Source organism: Crocuta crocuta, unplaced genomic scaffold (genome assembly GCF_008692635.1).
Source record: "Crocuta crocuta isolate KB4526 unplaced genomic scaffold, BGI_CrCroc_1.0 scaffold166, whole genome shotgun sequence".
Lineage (NCBI taxonomy): Eukaryota > Metazoa > Chordata > Mammalia > Carnivora > Hyaenidae > Crocuta > Crocuta crocuta.
This window is the reverse complement of record NW_027531018.1, coordinates 4,357,105-4,379,057: the sequence shown is the minus strand read 5'-3', so window position 1 is coordinate 4,379,057 and position 21,953 is coordinate 4,357,105. Positions and strand designations below refer to the sequence as shown.

General features: G+C 40.5%; 1 protein-coding gene across 1 annotated transcript; it reads left to right on the top strand.

Annotated features, from left to right (window-relative positions):
* The first annotated feature begins 1,368 nt into the window (after positions 1–1,368).
* Positions 1,369–21,559, top strand: CTSO (cathepsin O). Its single transcript, XM_077770964.1, has 9 exons — positions 1,369–1,383; positions 2,463–2,570; positions 5,603–5,711; positions 6,292–6,431; positions 9,278–9,445; positions 10,595–10,716; positions 16,459–16,622; positions 17,195–17,287; positions 19,640–21,559. Exons 1-9 carry the CDS (start codon positions 1,369–1,371, stop codon positions 19,672–19,674), a joined length of 954 nt encoding a protein of 317 aa, XP_077627090.1. The 3' UTR covers positions 19,675–21,559.
* The last annotated feature ends 394 nt before the right edge of the window (positions 21,560–21,953 follow it).

Below are 21,953 nucleotides of genomic sequence, written 5' to 3'. Positions count from 1 at the left end.
CAAAAGTAACAAATACTCTAGACAATGTGTATGGTTAAACCCGCTGTCAATAACGTTGTATAATTATGATTGGATCACTGTTCCTATGTCAACAACTTCTGTTAACTCCCCCATCACAAACCCCATAAAAACCCTACTCTGCCTTTGATCGGGGCTCACAGCACGGATCCACTGCGCTGGTGAAGTCTGTGAGTCCGAGCTCGAGCCCGTAATAGAGCCCTTTGCCTTTGCATACGTGACTCGGTCTCCCCGGTGGTCTCTGGTCGGTGAGGATACTGCAATCTGGGTATAACACACACATAAACGTGCAGTCTGATTAAGTTGTTTCAGTTTACAAGAACATGGGGGATGTAGGCACCTGGACCCATATCTAGGTGACCTTGAAGTCTTCTCTCCTCTCTTCTTCATTTTTCCTCTTTCTCCTTAGGGAGGGGTTCCTACCACAGAATGACAAGAAAAACGTACAGAAATTTCTGAGCTCGACACCCCAGCCTTCTTCCCATTCCCCCTCCTCATGAGAACTGGAGAAAATAGCAGTAGCGCTTGCTACTCAAAGTGTGGCCTGTGCCATCACCAGCGGCAGCGGCCGGCCCTGGGAGTTGTTAGAAAAGTACTCCAAACTTACCTGCCCAGAATTTCTATTTCCTGTGCGCTTTAAAATGGAGAAACAGAGCTGTGTCGTTCCAAGAGTAATCCAGGACACCTGCGACAATGGACAGTTGAAAGGAATCTTTTGGGGCACCTGGGTGGCTCAGTGGGTTAAGGGGCCGCTTCTTGGTTTTGGCTCAGGTCTCCTGGGTTTGTGAGATTGGGCATCGCACTGGCAGTGTGGAGCCTGCTTGGCATTCTCTCTCTCTCTCTCTCTCTCTCTCTCTCTCTGTCCCTCCATCACTTGCTCTCTCTCTGTCTCTCATAGTCAATAAACTGAAAGGAAGGAAGGACGGGAGGGAGGAAAGAGGGAAGGAGGGAGGGAGGGAGAAGGAATTCTTCAAGGGTGCTCCCACCAGAAAATCCCTAAGCGGAGACACTGCCAGATTGGGATGTTAACTGATTTGTACTTTTGCTCCTTCTGCAGTCCATTCTCCAGGACTGGCTGAGGGCAAAATACAAGCCAGCACTCCACACCCCCCACACCCTCACCCAGGGTGGCATATGTGTGATATTCCTCAGGCATTTCTGGCTGCCCAAAGACAAAGAAGAGGAAAGCAAACAACTGACTGAGAAGAGATCACAGTCATACAGGACGTGGGTCTCCATCAGTTTGCAATTGTCTTGGTAAATTGCAAGACCTCATTTTTATCAATAGCCTAATCTCCAGAAACCTAAAGACTCGGTTTCCTGGAGTCCCAACATCACCCCTCAGTAACGATGTGGGGAACAAAGGCAAGGAGGAAATGGCAGGTAAAATTAAATTTCCTCAGAACCTGCAGCCCATTGACAAATACTTGAGGCAGATACAGATTATTAACATTTCTCCCCCACCCTCCTAACCTTAATGCTTTACTGGAGGGAAAACCACCTTAGCTTGACAATAGCAAGGCCTCAGGCATCTTAAAGGTCCTCTTTAGCATATCAACGCTCCTCTGGAGGCCTTTTGACTTTATCTCCCCAACTTCATTGTGTTAAGCCAGCCATTCTTCACCACCCCAGTGCAGCTGTTTTCTCCTCAGGCTCCTGTCCCCTGCTTTCATAAAATCACCTTTTTGCACCAAAGGCATCTTCAAGAATTCTTTCTTGGCTGTGGGCTCTGGACCACCCCGCCATCACCCCGAAACCTCACCGATGTGGTTTGAAAAAAATAATAAAGCGTGAAGAATTGGTTTCAGGGAACTAAGCTGATAAGGTGGGAAACAATTACCAATAATAAAATAAGGGGGGGGGCTACCTTAACATATAATAAACCGCTAAAACCGAACAATTAAAATATGCAAGGATCTTAGGTGAATTACTGTATTTAAATTTCACCACAACCTTCAGAAATACGTGCTACCTCTGCCTTTCTTTGCAAATGGAGACACAGGCTTGAGAGTTTTGAAACGGCCATAATATTCAGATACAGAAATTGTGCATTTTCACAACTATAAATTTTTCTGACGTATTCACAAACATCTGCTAAACGAATACGAATACCTTTGTGTGGATTCGCTAACATTTTTAGGATTAGGTACTGAATGTCAGAGACCGTCGCAGAAGGAATAATAGGAATAAAAGCAAGTTAAATTCAAATACTGCCTGGATCTTTGAGTTTGAGATAAAAACAAGAAAAATAGAGGACTTCTGCATTCCGGAAGGGAAGGTGACACGATAGTCCACATTTTCGCGTATGGCACAAGGGGCCTCAGGCTTTGCTCCCTGTCCCTGCTGGGATACGACACCAGAACGCACATGGTTATGTGCCTACTGCTTCCACAAAAAACGAGCGAGCACCCTAAGTTTCCAGCTAACCGGACTCGCACGTGCAGAGCAACGGATCTAAAGNCGTCTGCTGCTGCGGCCGCGGGGCGGCCCCCCGCGCCCCCTTCAAGGCGACGGAGCCGCGGAGCCGCGAGCGACAGGCAGCAGCCTTCCGGGTACCGAGCGCGCGCCGGCCTGTGTCTGTTTCCTGGTCGCCCCTTCCTGTCCCGGGTCTGGGCTGGGGCAGGGGGACCAGTGAGAGCCGCCACGCCTGGTGGTCACCCGGCCCGCAGATCAGTGATGGGTTTGGGGTTTCTGAGCAATTCTCAAGCCAGCTTCTCCCGCCCTTCCCCACGTGCCAGCTCTCTCCCTTGCCTGGGCTAAACAAAAGGTTTGATTTTCCAGGGAGGATTCGTCGCCGTGGATTTATACGACGCGCCCAAAGTAATCAGTGGATATGTCCCAAGGGGACATAAAATGGAGATGTAAAAGGGGATCCCTTTTAGCAGTCCCCTGGACTGCTGTCACTGCCTTCCATAGCCATTCCTTTACAGTTAACAAGAAACAGATAAAGGCGGAAGAAACCAGTTTGTTTTCCTTCCGCAGGGGGGCGCTGGTGACCTCCTGTAGTCTCAATGTTCTAAACAAAGAAGGCCCTGCATTTGTAAGGCGCACAGAATGCTGCCCATTGATGATTTTCCCGAACTGGGACTCCATAAATTGGTGCCGCGACCTTAAAATTTTTCTTGACTTGATGGAGATAGATTTTGAAAAAGGGGAAGCATTTAATTTCCTTTTCACATTATTTTCAAGTCTTTATAAGAACGCTTAGATTTCACCCCAGCATTGAAACTCTGGAATGGACCAAGTTAGCTGCATATAAATAGGTTTTTACTGAAACCAACAGATGCCGATTTAGAACTTGCCTCGCTGTGTTCTCTATATCTGATGCCTTTTAACGATTTTTTAAATCATGAAAGACGTCATCATTTCATTCTAAGAAAATTGATTTGGGGGCGCCTGGGTGGCTCAGTTGATTAAGCGTCCGACTGCAGTTCAGGTCATGATCTCAGAGTTTGTGGGTTCGAGCCCCGTGCCCTGCGTGGGGATTAATGCTGACAGATTCTGTGGAGCCTGCTTCGGATTCCGTGTCTCCCTCTCTTTCTGCTCCTCCCCCATTCATGCTCTGTCTCTATCTCTCAAAAATAAATAAACGTTAAAAAAAAATTAGAAAAGAAAATTGATTTGTTCAAAATCAAAAGTAAGTACGAATTTAGTAATACTGCTTATTGGAATTATATTTGGTTGTGGGTTTTTTTTGTTTTTTTTTGTTTTTTTTGTTTTTTGTTTTTTTTTGCTGATATACTGTTGGGATTTCTCCTGGAATTCTACAGCTGTACTCTTTTCCGCTCCTCCTTTCTCCCTTAGAAAATTCCTGTTTAGGAAGTCCTAACCTTGCCTGATTCTGTCTACTCTTGTTCTTTGCCCACACCAAGATGCCTTTTATTGCTCTTGAGTTACAGTCTAGCTTTTAAAATCAGAAGCACTGGTACCATTGTTTGAGAACAAACTTCCTGTCCTATATTCTACCGCTGTCCTGAGCTTGGTTGCTTACTGTGGTGACCCAAACCCTTTAGGGAGAATGTAGTTCATCTCATCTATGCTGATAATGCATTCATTGGCTGAATAAATAAACACACTGCCTTACTCCTCAAGAAAATCATTTTGAGGGGCCCCTGGGTGGCTCAGTCCGTTAAGCGTCCCACTTTGGCTCAGGTCATGATCTCACGGTTTGTGGGTTCGAGTCCCACGTCAGGCTCTGTGCTGACAGCTAGCTCACAGCCTAGAGCCTGTTTCAGATTCTGTGTCTCCCTCTCTCTCTGACTCTCCCCTGCTCATGCTGTCTCTCTCTCTCTCAGAAATAAATAAAAACATTAAAAATTAAAAAAAAAAAGAAAATCACTTTGGAGGATTGGAGGCAGAAGGAAGCCAGAGTAATAAATATATTTTTTATTTATATAATTTATAAGTATATGTATTTATATAGTTATTTATACTGGTCCTGTCAAGAGGCCATACGCAGGAGACAATTGTGTACAAAACTCCTCGCCAGAGTGCCTGGAAGGTTCAGTCCATTAAGTGTCCTACTCTCCATTCAGCTCAGTCACTATCTCAGGATCCTGATGTGTGAGGCTCCACACTGGGCGTTAATTATTTCATTAATAATCCTTCCAAGAAAGCTCAGTAAGGAAAAAATAAGATTATGGTAAGTTTCAGTAATAATCTGCTTAAAAATAAACAGCCTAAAGCTATTTAGAGTATGAATGCAAAATGTCGTTTGTGTATTTATTCAACAACAAATACTAATTAAACACCTATTGTGTGCCAGGCGTGGACAGTCAGTTCTTGCCCTCATTTCACTTATAGGATTAATATACAGACACACAATAAACACATAAATGCATAAACAAATATATAAGAGCTAGAGTTGGAAACTCACCAAATGGTAGTCCCTTGAAGTCTTATTGATCCTGCATGGTTGGTTAGCATAAGGAAATTGAAGCATTTTCTCATAGGTTAAGATATGTTAAAAAATTCAAAGCTGAGTAATCTGTAAATAATGGTCATATTTTCCCTCCAGATAGACAAGCCAATGTATCTTCCTGGAACATTTCCAGGATTGCCTTTCTTTCATAAAGCCTTGTTATCCTTATGAGATAGGGATATCTATAAAGCTCAAAAAGAATCAGATTTATTGATTATTTACTTATCTCTTTTTTCATGCTTTGTTATGTAGTGCTGTGAAATACAAAGAAACACCTTTCAAAGTCATAATTTTTTAATTTAATGAGTTTCAGTTCGTGATAATTTTACTAGCATCTAGTGTTTATTTGGAATTCATTTATTGTTTCCAGTGTATTAAACAAACACATATTTAGTGCTTTCAGCATGCTAAGTGAAGAGGAATTATAAATGGAGAAGAGATACCTTTCCCAGCCTCAAAAATGTACCTGAAATCAGATGGAAGTTTTCATACAAGTGTCTATAAATCTCATCTGGGCCTCTTATGCAGTCTTTCATCATGACCTGCAGGAAATAAATCAAGCTTTGGCTTTTAATACATGGAAAATATGTCTAATTTAGTTACACGTAAATTGTTCTGCAAAGTTAATGTAGGTGATGTCAATTAACTTTTTTCTTCTTTTAGGAAAGTCTGCATAGACATCGATACTTGAATTCTGTATTCCCTGGTGAAAACTCCAGTGCCATCTATGGGATAAATCAGTTTTCTTATTTGTTTCCGGAAGAGTTTAAAGGTATGGTGTGATTGTGCTGTTAGCTGTTTGGTTTCCGGATTTTGATTTGTTTCCTTAGTTTTTTGAGGAATTGTTTAATTGTGAATCTAGTAAGATGATTCTTAGTTAACATTGATTAAATACTGAATGTCAAGCCTGTTCCAGGAGCTGACAGAAAAATTAATTCATGGTCCTTCTCTTGTAATCATTGCTTAAGATCTAAGTGTTATAATTATAGGCGTTTATATGTGGCTGTAAGGGCCAATGTTTCATCCTTTCTGCAGTTTTTTAATGCTGTTTCTATTCAAGACATCCACAGTTCCGTGGGTTATGAGAATACCAATGATGTCACGTAGACTCATTTTTATTATTGACCAAATTCTATCAGACAAGTCGTTTTATGTGGCAGCGCTAGCTCTGTTGTAGGAATTCCTAGCTTGGTAGCTTTCAGTACGTGCATTTCATGTTATGAGAAAGCATACAGGGGAATCTCAAATGACAGTTTCTACCAGAAAGCTACTGTTTCTGTTTGAAAAGTTCCTCCAAAAAGAATCCCTATAATATAACGTTGGCTGCCTTTTCCTTCCATGTTTCTATTCAGCTATTTATTTAAGAAGCAAACCTTCCAGATCGCCCAGATACCGAGCAGAAGTGCAAACATCCATACCCAACATGTCTTTACCATTAAGATTCGACTGGCGGGACAAGCGTGTTGTAACACAAGTGAGAAACCAGCAGACCGTGAGTTTCAGGGGGGTTTGTTTGTTGTTGTTGTTTTCTTTTTTTAAATCGTCTTAACATGGGAAGTCACCTTTGAGGTCCAGTTCAATGAAACTTGTGATGGAAGCCATCATTTCTCTGGGTAAAATCCAGAAATGACAACGAAGGGAGACTGGTGAAATGAGACACTGATGCCAAAGCCTGACTTTTATTTTGAAGCTAAGCCTACCCCTCTGAACCTCCACCTTTGGCAAAGGGGACATCAGCTGACCAGGGAAAGTTAACCCCTTAACTGTTGGAAAAATAAGTAAAGTCATGCACCATAAAATGGTCTATGGGACTAACATAAGCTCTGGTCCCTAACTTAGAGACTCCTCTTCCGGGTTCTTCTTCCTGCCTTGCTTGCCGAGTGCACCAAATTACTATTAATGCAGAAGTAACAGAGTATACATTGTCCCCCATGCTTGTGCTCAGGCCCCAGTTCTCTGGAGAAAGATCTCCTCTGAGCCCGCCGGTGTAAGATAAAGCTCCGATCCACCAAGATCTGCGAGTTTCAGTGCCGCTTGGTTGTTCCGCCAGCGATCCGGCCTGGTTCCGTAACAACCACAGACCCAGCCGTCTCTCGGTCACTGTCTAGTTAGGATGTTCCTTTTTTACTGCTCAGATTATATATTCGTTGTTATGGTTTAAACTTTACCACCAAGTCATTTGCTTTATTATTGAATTCATAATGAATATCAATTCGTCAGAAACAGAATCCTTCCAGAAAGTGTCTGTATTGTATTAAAGGAATACAGTTGAATTAGTAATCTTTTTTCTCCCCCTTAAATGAGAGATATGGGGGGGGTGCTTTTTTAAAATANTGGGGAAGGGGCAGAGAGAGAGGGAGACACAGAATCTGAAGCAGGCTCCAGGCTCTGAGCTGTCAGCACAGAGCCCGGCAAGGGGCTCAAACCCATGAAACACGGGATCATGAATGACCTGGGCCAAAGCTGGCCACCCAACTGACTGAGCCACCGAGGCGCCCTGCCCCCAAATTAGTAATCTTTAATCAAGGAATATAGTGAAGGGGTGCCTGGGTGACTCAGTCAGTTAAGCATCTGGCTCAGGTCATAATCTCACAGTTCATTGGTTCGAGCCCCACGTTGGGCTCTGTGCTGATAGCTCAGAGTCTGGAGCCTGCTTCGGATTCTGTGTTTCCCATTCTCTCTGCCCGTCCCCACTCGTGCTCTGTCTCTTCTCTCTCTCTGTCTCGCTCTCAAAACTAAACATTTAAAAAACTGTTTATAATAAAAAACCCCCAAATATCCTGGCGAGATATTTTTGAGCAGAAACTGCCTTCCTGGGCTAGCTGTGGGGAAGTAAATTAAGCTAGCTATTGGTATGGTGCCAGCAACCTGTATTCTCTTTTCTCAAGGGGTGGAGACCCCCAGTAGAGTTCCTTACTGCATATTTCCCTATGCCATTGGCACTGGAAATATTAGAGCCATAAAGTTGCTCAACTCTACTCCACAAAAACGACCAATTATTCTCTTTCCTTTCTTTGCCCAACTCTGCAGCCCACATCCTGTGATTAAGTCAGTAGTGCCCAGTTTCAAGTCTTACTCTTACCTGTGTCTTTTCTACAGCTCCTTCTTCCTTGTGCATGATCCTTGATTTCATTTCCTCTGTCTTTTCCCTTTTTTTCAGGATCAACACTTTGATTCTTTTGTTCCAGTTTGTTCAATAAAATCAAGTTAATAGATCCAGAATCAGAAAGATTGTCAGGCAATATTTGAATGAGGAATGACCAATATGGGTTTTTATCATTATGATATTTTATATGTACACATCATATGCCCATGCTGGCTCCTTGACAGCCTAAAAGGTAAATCATTCAGTTCCTGTGTCCATCAAATAATGAGTACAACATATATGACATACATCCTCACCCCATGTCACCTTATCACTGCCTCTGACCCTTGGGGTGGAGATGGTGGATGCCATAGCAGCAGAATATCCGGGGAGAAACAAGAAGTTGGTACACTTCCTTAAAGCAGAAGTCCCATTCAGTGAACTGATTCATCTTTTTTTTTTTTTTAATTTTTAACGTTTATTTATTTTGGAGAGACAAAGCGCAGCAGGGGAGGGACAGAGGGAGACACAGAATCTGAAGCAGGCTCTGGGCTCTGAGCTGTCAGCACAGAGTCCAACGTGAGCCTCGAACCCACGAACCATGAGATCATGACCTGAGCCGATGCTGGACGCTCAATGGACTGAACCACCCAGGTGCCCCAACTGATTAGTCCTTAAAAGACCATCACGGGGTGCCTGGGTGGCTCAGTCAGTTAAGCGTCCCATGTTGGCTCAGGTCATGATCTCGTGGTTCGTGGGTTCGAGCCCCACCTTGGGCTCTGTGCTGACAGCTCAGAGCCCAGAACCTGCTTCCGATTCTGTGTCTCCCTCTCTCTCTGCCCCTCCCCTGCTCATGCTTCCTCTCTCTCTCCCTCTCTCTCTCTTTCTATCTTTCTCTCTCTCTCTCAGAAATAAATAAAACATTAAAAAATTTAAAAAAAAATAAAAGGCCATCACTTAGTCCAAGTGTTTTCTCAATCTCTAAAATTCTTTTTTATCTTGCATGGTCTACTTTACAATAGCTATACTACCAATTTATCTCTTCTCATGATTATACTTTGATGCTTACAAGAGAATTTTGGTTTTCCTTTCTTTTGGCAGTTTGAAAATCTACAGGATGGGCAATATTTTGCAGTCCCCCAGGTTCTGTTCACGTGAATTGCCTTGATAATTTGTGATATTCAGAGATATTTGCAAACTTGGTGTGAACATGATTTGATGATAAATACTATGCTGTCTGTCTTTTTAAACAGTGTGGGGGATGCTGGGCCTTCAGCGTGGTGGGTGCTGTGGAATCTGCATTTGCAATAAAAGGGAAGCCTCTGGAAGACCTAAGTGTTCAGCAGGTCATTGATTGTTCATATAATAATTACGGCTGCAATGGAGGGTCCACACTCAATGCTTTGGACTGGTTGAATAAGGTGATTTTTCAGCCTTTCAAACCCGTTGTTTCTGCTTTTGTTTAGTTAACATGCATTTAGAATTTAAACAGCTTACTCTCAGATACCAAAGAATGTTTCTAAATTCAGAAATTTAAATGACCAAAGCTTGAATTAATCAGAAGATTTCAAAATTTCAGCTGTTGAGAAGTCAAAGTGTGAACAATCTTGCCGGAGATTTGTTTTCAGAAAAATATTTATGTTTACTTCTTAGCATTTCTTACTAGGTAAATGCTCTTTTGCATAGATGCATTCGCATCATGTCCCAGAAAGATGAGAGCATATGAGTATTGATTTCCATAGAATTTTTGAATATTGAGATTATAAGCGATGTTAGAAATCAGCAAATTTAGTAACTCGTTATGTGGATGAAGAAATGAGCCCTGAGAGGTGAGATCGTGTTGCCAGATTAGCAGCTGAGCCAAGACTGTGTCTTAAGTCTTCTTTTGCCGCCGGAGGGCTTTATGCCATACACCACAGTGTCTCTCCGTGTTCTTTGGACATTCAAATTCCCCAAATTTGAATATCCTTTCCTTGTTCATTTGCTGTATTTTGAGTCACTGCATACCAGAAGCTGCTCAGTACACATCAGGGGCAACCACGAATTGTGTGCCCCCTGGCTTCTGTAAGCGCAGAATCAGAAAAGGAAGATTGTGTATCAACAACTAAAAAATAGGTGACTTTTGCCTATTTGACGTATGTCGAATGGCACAGAGATGTGGATAGAAAAAACGCTTGACCTGACCATTGCCTGTGCATAAAGCGCTGTGCTGAGTGAGTCTCAAAGAGTTGCTGACACAACTAATTGCTTGGGAAGGAAAACAGGTCGCTCTATTGTCACCTCAGGAGAAAAATGGTAAGACTTTATTACCCAATGGAAAGAGGTTCTAAGGAAAGAAGATATAGGAAAAACAGTAGCTAAAGAGAAAGATAGTTGAGTCTGATTACTTAGTATGCCCCTACCAAATGCCTAGAGACTTAATCTAAGGTCTTAATAACCTAATGAATATCCATGTGATGAAGGTGTAGCCAAGTCGAATCTTATTTTGACATATTGCAGTAAGTTCTATTTGAATTCTAAAACAACTGCATTTTACACAGAGAACATTCTGGATGATTATTTTCTTTTAGACGCATGTAAAACTGGTGAGAGATTCAGAGTACCCATTCAAAGCACAAAATGGCCTGTGCTATTACTTTTCTGATGCACATTCTGGATTTTCAATCAAAGATTATTCTGCATATGACTTCAGGTAATTGTCTTATCCTATTGTGTCTTTCCCTCCATTTCTTAATTTCTGACCTGTTGGCTATTCAGAATTAAGAACTCGATTGAAGGCATCAGTGCATACTTATAATTGTTTTACAAACTGCTTTTTACTGGAGAGACCAATGGAATGCTATGGATATTGTTTCTTGCGTATGATCAGCTTATTTTTCCATTTGTCATTACAAGAGAATTAACACATTTAAGTCCAGCTTAAGGTGCAATTTATACTGACCACCTTCCTCTTAACAAATTGAGTTGTCGCAATTGTCATTAGTATATTTCAGTCTTACTGTTGAATCAATCCGAAATTGCCTTGTGTAACTCTCTAGCTAGTGTGAAGCAACCTGCTTAACCAAGAAGCATTTTTTGAACACCCTTGCATTTTTTAAGGCATCAACTTTAAGAAAAGCATCAACTGAAACTCAGAAGCAAGTAAGAGCATATTACTGGAAGTAGAGTGTGGCGCACATACTATAGGCATGAAGGAAGCACGGGCGTGGATAAGGATAGGCGGAGGAAGGGGACTTGTGTTGGAAGTTACAGGGCAGGATGACTTTGGGTAGGTTTAGGGGTAAACAGACGTTAAAAAGTGCTTTAAAAATGCACAAAAACCTGAAAGCCAGCTAGAAAACCATTGTGACCATTTGATACAGTGCAAAATAGGACAAGGGAAACATTTCCTTTTTGCGCTTAAAAAAATCTAGGGAAAACTTTACACAGTCTTTTGAAACAGAGAAAGCAGAACGTAAATTATATTCAGCTGAGGTGTCAGACTACTCTAGAACATACTGATACTGAATATAAAAGAGTCTCTTGATCCAGATGGTGCCGACCCATGAGATCTGAAGGAAACCAAGGGTGAAATCCAGTCATTGAACAAAATGGAACCCCTCTAAGCAAGCACGGGTTTACCAGAGGGCTGGTGCATTGTCGGCACAGCTTCTGTCCACAGAAAGGGCTCTCGGGGTGACCCTAGGAACCAGACACCAGAGAACCTCAATCCCGCAGAGACCGCAGAATCGATCACTGCATGTGCAGTCACTGAGTGCATCATCCCACATCTTTCTGAAGGAAACACACTTTCAGAAATGAGCAAGTGTGCCTGATAAGCTACCAGTTCCTTGGGAGTAAAAGGGAAGTGTGTGCACGAGAAGGAACTAGATTTTCAAAATGTCACTTAAAATTTTCAGCAAGTGCCTCATGGTGAGTAGCAAAGTGAAAAAAAAAAAATTAGGAAGAAACCAAAGAAGAATAGGCATTAGTTTGAATTAGAGAGTGAGAGAGAGAGAGAATGTAAAAGTCACTGGCATTGGGCCTGAAGTAAGATCTGTCTAACCCTTTGGTTAAGACGAAAGAGATCCCTCTAAAAAACAATCTGTATGTTTACACCAAATATAAACATTCTGATAATATGTGCTAACACATATTATCTATGTGCTAAGCTGTGTTAGACTCCCCCAAGAAGATCTTTCTTTGATTTACTCATTCCTCCTCAAATATTTGCTGAACATTGTTTCAGGTTCTGGGGACTCAGCAGTGTACTAAACAGACAAAAGACTAATTGTATTTTAGTGATAAAGACAGGCAATAAAGAAAATAAATAAAAATATATACAGCATGTTAGATGTAATCATTTCTAAAGAGAATGAAGTAAAATGGTGGGAGAAAGGGGAAACATCAGGGTGAAGGAAGGGGATTACATGGGCCAGCACAGGGGTTTTGAAAAGATGTCATTTGAGCAAAGGCCTGGAAAAGCATGGACATGTTGCCCTGTAGACATCTAGGGAATGTGCTGTGGAAGGAGCTGTGAGGGCAAAGGCCCTGAGACAGAAACATGTGTGGCATATTTAAAGAACAACGACGCCCAATGGGACTGTAATGGAGAGAAGATGGACAAGACTAATAGGAGATAAGGTAATAAAGGTTATCTGGCAATAATTTCAGAGCAGTGTTAGAAGAATGGTCTTAGACACGAGACATAATAGGTTAATACCCCTCATTGAAAATAAAGCCCCGCAGAGAATATTGAGGGATTTTATGTAAGAAATGAGAGAAGAGGGAGTCAAGGATGAGTCTATGCCTTTTGGCCTGAACAACTGAAAGAATGGAATTAACTCTCACTTGAGACATGAAAGTCTAAGACAGGAACAGATTCAGCAAGTAACATCATGATCCAGCAGTAATCCCGAGAAACACTAGAAGGCCAATAGGGAAATGAGACAGAACAGGGAGTGCAGGGTTTTCGAATTAAGCAAAACAGTACTGAGGTTTTCGAATTAATCCTACTGGAGAGCTCTTGGGGCCAAGGTAATCTCTGCATTTCAATATTATCGCATCCAAATTGATGTTCACTGCGTTCCATGTCAGTTGAGGGTGCTGCCAGGGTAGAAGTGGAGGGGGGTGGGGTGAGGATTTCCTGGCTCTTTAAGAGAGAAGAGCCTCAGGCAAAAGAACTGAGTTGGCTTCTTGTTGGAAGCCTGGCTGATTGTGCCACCTCCTCGCCCCAGCCTCCACCCCCAGCACCACCACCACCACCACCACCACAGTGGTAAGGGCCAGAGGATGTGGGAAGATCTTCCACAGCAACGCTGTAACCAGGCCCCAAACACTTAAATACCATCACTTCCATCTGAGGTTTCTGAGACTCAGGGAGGGTCACAAGGCTAGTGAACTAACTATAGAGCCACATTAGAACTCATATTCATCAAGCTCTGAAGCTCATACTTTTTTTCCCTACCTCTGTTTTTCAGCTCATGAGCTCTTTAGTTTTTCAGTATTTTCAGACAGTGTCAGCCCAGGCACAGCTATCAGCCAAAAACTCCAAAAACTTTGCAGAGCCTGAAAAGATCTAAAATTAAAGCAACCAACCAAGCAAGCAAAACCTCACTGAATAATAAGAACTTAGTCTAGTCAGAAAGGAAATTACCATTTATACCCAGGTCTCTTCATGCATTTTTGTTTATCAGACCCCAGGAAAGATATTTCAGAACTCAATGTAAACATGAGAATAACTATGTCAATAAAAAGAGAAGGAACCCCATATTAACAATGGACTGAAAACTAGGGCATGATATTAACACACTGAATTCTAGGAATGAGAAGATGGAAATCTACATACTCATGTAGGCTCTATAACAAAAAAGACCTACCTTAATCACTAAATGTTGATGACAATAAACTTTAGAATTCTTTCAAAGATTGTAAGATTTACTTGCCCATAAAATGCATAGTAAGCATATAAAAAAAGATTTGATAATGTATCCAATATCAACAATGGATATTTTGACAGTACACTTGACCCTCAAACAACACAGGGTTGAACTGCACATTCCAGTTATAAGCAGGGTTTTTCCAGCAAATACAATATGGTACTGTATTTTCTTTTCCGTATGATTTTTATAATAACTTTTCCCCCTAACTTTATTGTAGGCAGTAATTAAATGCATAAAATGTACACAAAATGGGTTAATCAACTGCTTATATTGTCAGTAAGTCTTCCAGTCAACAGTAGACTCTTAAGGTTTTGGGGAGTCAAAAGTTACATGAGGATTTTTGACTATTTAGGGGTTCGGCACCCCTAACCCCCAATTCATGTTCAATTATAATTCTATATTTGGCTAATGATGGAATTAAAGATGCTGTTTGGAGTATATTTTGACTTGCTAAAGCCAACATCTTTCTGAAACACAAGTGATAACAATGCTAGTTGGTTCTGGGGCTAAATAGAACCTTTGCCTGCCAGTCTTGTCTATGGCATATCCTCCTATTTCATATTCTCCAATATCTTTGATATCTATTCTTTAGTGCTGCCTCCAAGCAGAGACTATTACTCAATTGTTTTTTGATCTTACAATGTTAATTACCCTTTGCATTCTAAAAAATATTTCTTCTTGATGTTTCTCTTTCCATCATGCTCTCCTTGTCCCTGGATCTTTGATGTCATATATTTACAGGACATTTTCTGCTGTTCTATTTGTCATATTTGGATAACAAAATACTCAGAAATTTTACTATAAAATATTCAAAAAAATTGAATACACTAAAAGACACATTGTACACTAAAATCTATGCTGAGCAAAATCGGTTTATTGGATAATTTAGAAATGAGGAAAGGAAGAGATATTTATTTTATATTTAGAGTATAATTTCTGTGTTGGCATGCTATACAATTCATACCTGCAATTTTATCCTTATATTGATTTTGAGACATAGATGGACTTCAGTTACCTGCTGGAGTCACTGGACTCCAGTGTGACTGGAATGGTTCCAGCCTATAGCTGGAATTTGAACCTAGCTATGCGGAACTTCACAGACTATACCCTACTTTCTCAAGGTAATATTAACGAAAAAAAATTATTAATACGGGAGCAAAAATTAGGATTGACTGCTTATAGATCTCCAAGAAAAAGATCTTCACGTTAACAGGTAATATGGATAAATGTTTAGAATGAATGTGTAGTTTCTGTCTCAGTAAATTCTCTTATGCACTCAAGTTTTTCCCCACCTGTGGACAAAATAACCCCTTGATAGAAACTGATGTCCAGCTGGATGTGATGATGGATTATTCATTCTTTTGAGCTACCAATCCAACCATGGCTTGCTGTAGCAATATACTACCAAATGCTATCTTAATAGCTTGAAATATGAGTGACTTGGTTTCAGTGTTCACAAACAAGGCTGACCTTTAAAAGTGTGAGTAATGGTTTGATCACATACTTCCAAGATCCATGACAGCTGAATGTTGTGTAACATTAGACTTTATCAGTACATGTCCATGTGTGAGAGCAATAACTATGTCTTTCGGGGTCTTTGCAATCTACTACTAGTTCTCCTGGTACTTTACCATCTCTTTGGTTGAATAATGACATTTGCCACTTTGGGATAATCCTCCCCTATGATTTCTACATTTGGCATTCAGTAACAGAAGTTGGTCAGTTTCCTGACTCTCACGTGGTATGGTAGAGATAATGTCTCCATGCCTTCAGTCTTCTCACTTTCCTTATTAGAAGAATCCCCTTAGAGCTGGATACTTTGCCAGCCAGCTATAAAATTCCACTTCCCATCTTCCAGGAAGCTAAACTTAGTTAACCCATAACTGAGTGCTAGGCAATGAGATCCATACAGGCATATGCACAACCTGCATGTTACTTTTGGGACGTCTTCTTGACAGGATTATAGCACTTTTTCTCTTTGCTGTCTAAAAGATATATTAAATGGATGGAGCTCCAGAAGCCACCTTGGACCATTAATTGATCTTGGCAATGGAAACCTCACATGGCAGAACAAGAATCCAGAAAGATTCTGGCTTCCAGTATCGTGGAGCCTCATAGCCGTGCTGGGCTGCCGATCTTCCAGAGTTTCCATTCTCTATGTCTTCTGTAATTGCAACCAAACCCACTCCTAACCATACACAGATTAAATAGGTTACTTTTATAAAACATCTTTACCTTAAAAACTAAACTTCTTCGGGTGCCTGGGTGGCTCAGTTGGTTAAGCATCCGACTCCTGATTTCGGCTGCGGTCCTGATCTCATGGTTCATGGGTTCAAGCCCCACATCGGGCTCTGTGCTGATGGTGTGGAGCTTACTTGGGATTCTCTGTCTCCCTCTCTTCCTGCCCCTCTCCTACTTGTGCTCACTCTCTCTCTCTCTCTTTCAGTAAAAATAAGCAAACCATTAAAGAAATAAAACTAAACTCCTTGACTGTGTATTTCCTCCTTTGGCAGTGATCAAGAAGATGAAATGGCAAAAGCACTTGTTACCCTTGGCCCATTGGTTGTGGTAGTAGATGCAGTGAGCTGGCAAGACTATTTGGGAGGCATAATACAGCACCATTGCTCTAGTGGAGAAGCAAATCATGCAGTCATCATAACCGGCTTTGATAAAATGGGTAAGTGCTAATCAGACAGGACTGGTTATTTTCCAGCTTGAACTCTAATTAACAGATGATCACCATCATTTTTAAAATGCTGAAATGTGGTCCTTCTATGTCTAAGTCCTCCTCAGACCTTTACAGCTTTTCCGTAGACTTCCAGGTGTAGACGCTCTGTCATGCCTGCCCCCGCCCAGTCTGATGAATACCTTGTTAACGATGATAATTCTTGATTTAAATAATGTGCATTCTCCACCTGGAATGTTTAGAATACTTGTTGGGAAAACAGACGTGCTCATTATTTTATCATACATGTCTAATAATTCTTTTTTTCCCTTTCCCTAATTCCCTGGAACTGTGTGTTTGTTTTCATTTCATGCTATCCATCTTCAAACATGTATTTTTCCATTATTGGAGTGTGACATTAACTACAGCTCCAGTTTACGTGGCTAGTTTCTGTTAGCATCACATTACATTTTTAATCTTTTGCTCAGAGCTACTATACTTATCAAGAATTAGACTTTAAATAAACGTGCATTCGCGAAAAACATTGAGGTTTTCAGAACTTGTTACCATTTTGTGTCTTGTAGGAAGTACTCCATATTGGATTGTACGGAACTCATGGGGAAGCTCATGGGGAGTAGATGGCTATGCCCATGTTAAAATGGGAGGCAATATTTGTGGTGAGTCATGAATTCATGTTTAAAACTTCAGGCTAAATGTCCAGGAAGATACTTTGAATATATTAAAATTAGACATCTGTTCAGTCCGTAGTATGCTTCCAGTGAGTGCACTCAGTTCACTTTTACAGTAATAGTTTTCATTCTTTAGCCAATTGATAAAAATAAAACAGTGTTGGGGCAACTGAATGGCTCAGTTGGTTAAGTGTCTGACTCTTGATTTCGGCTCAGATCTCATGGTAATGAGATCGAGCCCCACATTGGGCTCCTTGCTGGGCCTGCTTAAGATTCTCTCTCTCTCACTCTCTTGTCTCTCTCTCTCTCTCTCCCTCTCTCATTTTCTCTCTCCCTCTGCCCCTCACCTGCTTGTGCATGTGCACAACCCACATGCTTGCTGTCTCTCAAAAATAAATTAATTAATTAAATTAAATTGTGGAGTTTTTTTAAGGTTTTATTTTTATTTTTGAGACCGAGAGAGACAGAGCATGAACAGGGGAGGGGCAAAGAGAGAGGGGGACACAGAATCTGAAGCAGGCTCCAGGCTCTGAGCAGTCAGCACAGAGCCCAATGCGGGGCTCCAACCCATGAACTGTGAGATCATGACCTGAGCCAAAGTCGGATGCTCAACAGACTGAGCCACCCAGGCGCCCCTAAATTGTGTTCTTAAAAGAGACACTATTGCACATGTTTGTAGTTTGAAAAGGGAGAGGGACTTCCTGGAAAACAAATATAATGAGTAAAATATGATAAAATAGAGTAATAATTTACCAAAGCTAACGTCAAACACCATATAAACCATCAACTTAGGAGGCTGAAATTCTCTAAAAACATCACCCAGTTCCAATTTATTTTATATAACTGTATGAATTTTCCTCAATTTGTGCATTATCATACTCGCTGAAGGATTATCAAGAATCACTTTTTCTTTGTATCAAAATGTATGAAAATCTGAGCATTTGGATGGTTTTAGATTTAATATGCCCCTTGTCACACCTATAGATTCAAGGAAAACAAGCACTGGGATTGAGAGGCTAAAGCGAATACCAAATATGCTTTTTTACTGAATAACAATTTTTTTGGTAATTAACCACAAACTAAATTAAAATAGCTAGTTTAGTATTTTATGGTGTGTTCTAAAACCTATATTTAAACCTATATTCTAAGGTTTTTGATCTAGAAAATCAGCATGGTTACGAATCAAAAGTTGACCCCAACTATATTGCATATGAAAGTGATGATTTAACTTCTCATGACCATGATTCCTAGCATGCATTTTTAAAAGTTGTAGAACTCTCCAGAGAGTGGGACTGAGAAAAGAGAGTATAGAAAAGTTTGAGAGTTTATATTTTGATTCAATCTAGTGACTACTGGCCAATAGTTCCATAAAGTAGGATCCATGAGAGTTAATCACTGGTTTATTCTATCACCCCAATGAAATAGTTATCTTCAGTTATTTATGAAGGAGAGTGAACATCACAGAAGTCTTCCAGCCAGAGCATTAGCAACCCAGTCAGGCTTCTTCTTTTTAGCATCATGGGGGGCTTTTACAGTATTGGAACTTGCAGATAAATTACAACTACCATGCATTGAACTTCTGCTGCTAAACATACATTAAATCCGTCAAAGTGGTGGTGCTTGGATCGGGGCTGCTTCAGAACTCTGGTAGGAGAGTTGTGAGGACATAATTCAGCATTGGTTCATAACTGCCTCAATTATGACTCTGTCTTCCACCCCCCTACCTCTTCTTCATCCCCTGTCTACTACTAAGGGTGAGTTGAAATAATTTCTCCTGTCCACCTGTTTTCCAGTTTGATTTTCCAAGACTTGCCTGAAACCGGCAGGGATCCAAATCCTTACTGAAAATGAGTATTTCCTGAAAGTTACATACCTGGTGATGATCACATTTCTCTTATGAACAATGGTATAACACAGATAGCATCCCATGGCCCCAAGAGAGTTTAAAGACAATGAAATCTAGTCTTCAAATGGACCATTTATTGCTTTCACCATGATATTGAGATGGAGGGTCTTGTGTGCTAAGAAAGCATAGCACATTTGTGATTTATTTAAATTTTGTGCAAGGTCCAGGTTTGAATTTTCAAATTGTATTTAAAGCAGTCCTATAAATAATTGTATTGCCTCTAAACAGTATATATGGGTGCAATAAAGATTTCAGGTACATTCATCTATTCAGGTAATATGTCATTTGGGTTTTTTTGTAGTTTCTTGAAACAGAAATATTAGTCATCTCTCCTAATATCTCCGTTTGAAGTTGCCACATTTGTACTGACAACTGTGATCATTCCATTATTTTTTGGGGAAATAGACTAGCACTAATGATTTCTTTTTTCTTAGGTATTGCAGATTCTGTTTCTGCTGTATTTGTGTGACTTCTTGGGCAGATCAAGGGACAACTACAAAAATGAAGGTTCAGAATGGAACGGAGCTTAGAAATTCATTCTCAGCATTATTCGCCTTTAGGCCATCAGCTCAGTGGCCTGGGAGTAATCTGTGGAAGAGTTTCCTACTTTATGATAAAGGACATGTTAAGAATCTCTTCAATTTGAAGAGGCTTTTATCTGGTTTGATTATTGTTTTTGTTTGCTTGTTTTAATGATATACTTCTAGTAGGATTAAAGAAGGGCTAGGAATTTCTTTTCCTTTGTAGAATAGAATCACTAGCCTTAGCTTACACTTATATACAAGAGGAATCAGCCTAAGAGGGATGTGCTTCTCACAATTATATTCACAGCCCACTGAGATGGAATTTCTTAAGGATTTTGAGATGCCAATTGCTTTACCTCCACAAAAGATGCGCACCCTTTGAACTCTAGAAAGGTCACGTAGAAAGAAGCAAAGGACAAAGTCACTTTTTAATAGAAATAGATTGAACTTGAAGGACTGATATGGCAGCCGTATGGTAGGAAAAACTCAAGTAACACTGCCTGAGGGACAAATTATTGTTAGAAAACTTTGAATGTCATTAGGATTCCAACAGGTCTTACTTCTTACTTTGTTCTCCCTGCATTGAGAAACAATGCATTTTCCCACATTTTCCCACTCTCTTTCTCTCAGCCTTTACTGTGCCACTTCTAAATTTTCCTGGTGGTGTGACTTCCCTGACTAAAGAAGTCTCATGTTTTTACTTTCCATTTCTATTTTATAGCCATTTATTTAGCTCCATTTGTTTCTAAGCCTTTATCAAACTGGGATCTCACCTTTCTGTTCATCCCACCATTCTTAGGCACCAGCCCTTTCAAAGCCTATTGCCATCAATCTGGGGGATCAGCCAAACTGAATTTCCCAGGCTCTCTGGTTTCCCACTCTTGTGCCTATTTTTCCCAGATTGCCATTATAACTACATTTTTGTGCAGCTCTTTGCCTTCCACCTGGTTCCTTGTTCTTGATGTCGGAGTTCTCTCTTACAGAAGTCATTATATGTGGGAGTGTAAGAGCCTCGGGGCATAAGCACTGATCTACTCATTGCCTAGAAGTACAATGCATAGAAGTATTAAATGGATTAATATAAGAAAATCATATCAAATATTGCATATGCAAACTTTCCTCTTCAGAAATTTATGGCTGCTTTCTAAGGTAGAATATCTTAACAAAAACAGAATTTTAAACGTAACAGCAACCACTAAAAAAATTGAGGGGGTGACTGGGTGGCTCAGTTGGTTAAGCATCTGATTCTTGATTTCAGCTCAGATCGTGATCTTGTAGTTCATGAGTTTAAGCCCCGCATCTGGTTCTGTGCTGACAACGAGGAGCCTGATTGAGATGCTCTCTTCCCCTCTGTCTCTGCACCTACCCTGCTCACACATGCTCGCTCTCTCTCTCGCTCTCTCTCGCTCTCTCTCAAAATAAATAAATAAACATTAAAAAAAATGAGGACATCCCATTTTCCTCTTACTTTTGACTTTATTTATCCATGTCTTTATTAGAAAAAGAAAAAAACAAAACAAAACACTTATTTTTTTTTTGTTTTATACCAACCAGAACCAATCTTAAGAGAATACATGTTGAGCCAGGTTTAGAAATGTTCCAGGAAGACAAATGTTGATAGTCTGATTAACATTGTAATTATCCACGTATGTCAGAAAGGAACTGTGTCCTGGTTTTTCTAGCTTGTATTTCTTTACTAACTTCTATATAAGTTCTCTTCTGATACCCTTTTTCAAATGTTAAAGAATTCTTTTTTAATTACAAAATGAATAATACCTCTCAGCTGTTCTGGAATTTGGTGGCATTTATAATAAAACAACTTGTATTTGACTTTGGGTGAAAAAGACTCTTTTGATAAGTTTGTGGCCTACATTTTGTGAACACAGTGTTAATGTGCATTACATTCACAGAGTTTTCTCAGCTCCAAAGCTGTGTATTCAATTTTTGATTTTCTCCATACACACTTTAACTTCAATGTCTCCAAAATGATTCCCTCTTCCCTTCCTTCTAAAAAACAAACAAACAAACAAACAAACAAAAAATATGTCTGCACCTCCTAGAGTCTCTATTTGTTTAACAGCATCAACATTATGTAACCACCCAATCAATCAGAGTGAGGCATAGTTTAGATATTTAATCAGGTCAGCTACACCTTAGTAACCCATCACTTAATCACCTACATTTTCTCCATTTCTACCATCCCTTCCTAGATGCATGTTCTTTA